Raw genomic sequence first — 4,499 nt, forward strand, 5'->3', positions numbered from 1 at the left:
TTTTTTTTTTTTTTTTTTTTTTTTTTTTTCTTTTTTCTTTTTTTTTTTTTAAATATATCATAACTTTTATGTATAACACAAAAGGAAATACATATATATATATATATCCTTCATATATTATGTATTCTTTTTTTTTATTAATATGTATATATAATTAAAAAATATATTATATATATATTTCAGTAATGCTAAAAAAAAATATAAGGAAATAATAATGTAAAATAATATTATTAATTTATATGTGTTATGACAAGACATATATACACCCATAATATAATATAAAAGAATAAAAGAAAAAAAAAAAAAAAAAAAAAATACAATATTATAAACAATTGTAATCACAGAATTGAAGAATATTTTGTTTTCTTTTTTCTCTCCTTTTTATTGAAGCATATTAAGTTGTGTTTTGATACATAAAAGAAGAAAAGGAAAAAAGTAAAATAATATATATATATATATATATATATTATATATATTATATTCTCATGAAGTAGATTATTATTATTATTTATATTATATTTTTTTTTTTTTTTTTTTGGAAAATTATAATATTTATAATATTATAAATTTTTCTTTTTTTTCGCTTATATATATACACAAAAATATATAATTATTGCTTCTTTTTTTTTTATATATATATATTTTTTTTAAAAGTAACATTATTTTATTTAAACTTTTTATTATATAAGGCTTCACTAGAAGCCATTCTTTAAAAGTAATTATTTTATTTTTTTCTTTTGAAAAACTTTGAGACAGAAATAATATATTTTAAGTCTATTTTGTTTTTATGCTAACAAAAACGGTTATTATTTTTTTTTTTTTTTTATAATGTGAAGGGTTTACATATTATTATATGTAAATAAATTTTAAGCAATTAATAAATAGAAATGAAAAGATATAAGTAAATGTGAGGGTTTGCAATAGTCGATGTGATATATTATATATATATATATATATTTTACATATACAAATGGCTAGTATGTTCTTTTTTTTTTTTTTTTACCTTGTGACCTTTATTCTGTTTATATACTTGCAACAAATTTTATTTTTTTCTTGGATAAAATAATGCTAGACTATTCTAAAAATAAGTAAATATATAAAATATAATGTTTGATTTATATATATATATATATATTTTTTTTTTTTGACCTTTTTATATATTTATCATTGTCTATTAATCATACATCATTTTTGGTTAGTAGCAAGGTTCCATCATTATTCCATTCTGCTTCTTTACACACAAAGTCTTCAAAGTAAATAACATGAAAAAATGAATAAGTATAAATGTATCTATATAAATTTATGTGTTATTATGATATCCCATTCTTCTGTATATTTTATTTTTATTTTAAATTTTCTACCATTCGATATTTTAATTACATAACATTCAAAAGGTAGCCACATAAACAAGTAACATGTACATGTACATATTAAAAGCCTGAAACAATAAAAGATAAAAATATGTGATGCTCTACCTTTTTTCTCCTTTATATTGATTCAAATATATATATATATGTAAATATATTTATATATATATTTATATATAATATATACCTCGGTTTATACAATATATTATCCCACTGTATAAAGGTCACTTTATTTTTTTGATGTAATATTGCTATACATGAATAATTTTTTGTTTCGTATATCCTCACCACATTGTTATGGTTTTCTAATAATATAAAAAGATATATTAATAATTCTTTTATAACAATATATTTGTCAATAGGTATAAAATATATATATATATATATATATATATATATATATTTTTAATTTACCGTTTAATACAGATAAATAATTTCCACATATACTAAAGGATAAAAATGTTATTCCTACTTTTGTGCTAACTTCAACAGGGCCCTATATTTTTTGTATATAAAATTACATTATTATAGTATATTATACCAAGGAAGAAAAAAAATAAACAAAATTATATTAAATAAGTTATTTAATTTATTTCTAATTTTTTAATATATTAAATAAAAAAAAAACAAAATAAATAAATAAATAAATAAATAAAAAGAGAGAGTAAAAAGGAAGAAATAAAAAAATAAACATATAAACAAAGAAAGAACCTTTTCACGCTTTAGTTTGTATTCTCCTTCTTTTATACCTTCCGACACTGTAATGGGTATTATCATGACATGTTTATGTAAACACATATATATATATATATATATATATATGTGTGTCATTTATTATATCATTATCTTCTCTTATTAGTTCCATACCTCTATCTACTTACCATTTGTATAAAATGAAAAGTGTTCATTTTTTTTCCTTCTAGATTTTATACCGATATGTGTGAAATTATAATAGGACAAAAAAAAAAAAAAAAAAAAAAAAAAAAAAAATACAAATAAAATAAAATAAAATACAAATAAAATAAAAATAAAATAAAATTGTTTTGATAAATGAAATATTCATAACGAATGAAGAAAATACAAAAATGTATAAAAGGACATATTATATGTCTACATTTTTTTATTATTCTTATCCTCTACATGTCATTGTTTTTACTTTGTCGAAAGGATGTCATTAATATGATTTTTTGATGAAATATTTTCTTTATATATGTTCTTCAATATTTTATAAAAATATATTTATATAAAAAAATATGTACAATAATTATATGCTATATTAAGATACCCACATAAATAGCATAACAATTAATATGTATATAAATGTATATGTATATATTTATTTATTTATTTATTTATTTTTTATATTTGTACAAGCTTGTCATTCATTTGCAGTGTGTTATCCAAAAAGAAAAACTTGATTTCTTTAAAATTTTCCAGACACAAAATTTTCACCTACACAAAAAATAACCAAATAAATAAATAAATAAATATATATATATATATTATAATTATTTTATTTTATTATATTTTATTTCTCTGAACAATTCATACATATCCATTTTCTAATCCTAAGGAAAGTGTATTTTTCATTTCATTTATAGATACAACATTAATGCCTATAATATAACATATGCACATATATATATATATATATATATTTATCTATTTATGTGTATTTTATTTATGTGTATTTTATTTATGTGTATTTTATTTATTTATTTATTTTATTTTTTTTTCTTCACATTTTTATTATCACCTCCCAAATCTTCAGCATACTTATAGACATATAACAGGTCCCCATCAGCACTATATATATGTAATGATTTGTTTTTATTGCTGTAGGCTATTATGTGATCAGATTTACTAAATAATATGTCATTCGGAAAAAAGTTGATACATTTAATAATTTTTATAATAGTATAATTATATAAGGACAACAATAAAATGTTTATATCTTTCTTATTTTCAACCAAACAAGCAAATATAGTATTTATATAATTTGAGCAATATCCTTTATTTTGATACTTAATATTTTCTATGTTTATTAAGCATTTTTCTGGATTATTCATATTATATATGGTTAAGCATTTCTACATAACAAAAAAAAAAAAAAAAAATATATATATATATATATATATATTTATTCATATTTATGTCTGTATCGTCCAATTTTTATATTATAAAAATACTTATATAAAAAAAAAAAAAAAAAAAAAATATATATATTTGAGAAATTTATTTTATAATTACCTTTTCATATTTTACTATACCAATGTTATTATTTTTCGATAAGAAAAACGAATGGTCATAGGTTTGAAAATAATCGCATATTTTATTTATTAAATTATTTTTATAAAAAGAATAAATACACACACATCCTTTATTTTTTATTAACGTAAGAAAATGAATATTATCACTTGATAATTTAATATCATCTATTTTATAACTTTCTACATATATTCTATACATTTCAAAATTTTTTACTTGTATTACAAATATCTTATTTATAATTGTGTATATTAAAAATAAACCATCATGTGAAAAGAAACACATATCACATTTAATAATGTCAACACTTTTCATATTGTTGCATGTGCTGTCCAAACGTAACCCTCAATAGGTACAGCACATAAATATATATAAATAAATAAATAAATAAATAAATATATATATATATATTATTATTATTATTATTTATATAATTGTACTTCTTTAATAATACCTTACAATAAGTAAATATATATTATAAATATGACAGAAAAAGAAAAATATAATACAATAGAATAGAATAAAGATTATGCTGATACTTGTTTCATTCTATTATAATCATATATCTATTCATATTTATACATATAAGCTACATATATAAATACTCATGGGCACTTATAGATAACCCCATCGAAATTAATATAATATATATATATATATAAATATATTATTATGTTTACCTTTATATATTTACATAATCTTACGCTCATACATTATATTTCCCTATATTTTTTTTTGAAAAAAAAAAAAAGAAATAAACACCATTTCTTTAATGTTTTTCCTTTTAAAAAAGACAAAGATTATTATGCTTAAATATGTGTTATGTAAATTGAAGGTACCCAATAAGGTGGGAGAAAAAAAAAA

General features: G+C 17.7%; 1 protein-coding gene across 1 annotated transcript; it reads right to left on the reverse strand.

The window, feature by feature from the left end:
* Nucleotides 1–1,042: 1,042 nt before the first annotated feature.
* PRSY57_1103700 (hypothetical protein) lies at nucleotides 1,043–3,950 on the reverse strand (the record flags this gene model as incomplete). Its single annotated transcript, XM_020114919.1, has 12 exons — nucleotides 1,043–1,078; nucleotides 1,185–1,246; nucleotides 1,362–1,438; nucleotides 1,555–1,672; nucleotides 1,782–1,863; nucleotides 2,079–2,125; nucleotides 2,249–2,286; nucleotides 2,524–2,582; nucleotides 2,739–2,819; nucleotides 2,919–2,983; nucleotides 3,124–3,457; nucleotides 3,618–3,950. The coding sequence occupies 12 exons, from the start codon at nucleotides 3,948–3,950 to the stop codon at nucleotides 1,043–1,045; spliced, it is 1,332 nt and encodes a 443-aa protein (XP_019970288.1).
* Nucleotides 3,951–4,499: the final 549 nt, after the last annotated feature.

This window comes from Plasmodium reichenowi, chromosome 11 (assembly GCF_001601855.1).
Source record: "Plasmodium reichenowi strain SY57 chromosome 11, whole genome shotgun sequence".
Classification (NCBI taxonomy): domain Eukaryota; phylum Apicomplexa; class Aconoidasida; order Haemosporida; family Plasmodiidae; genus Plasmodium; species Plasmodium reichenowi.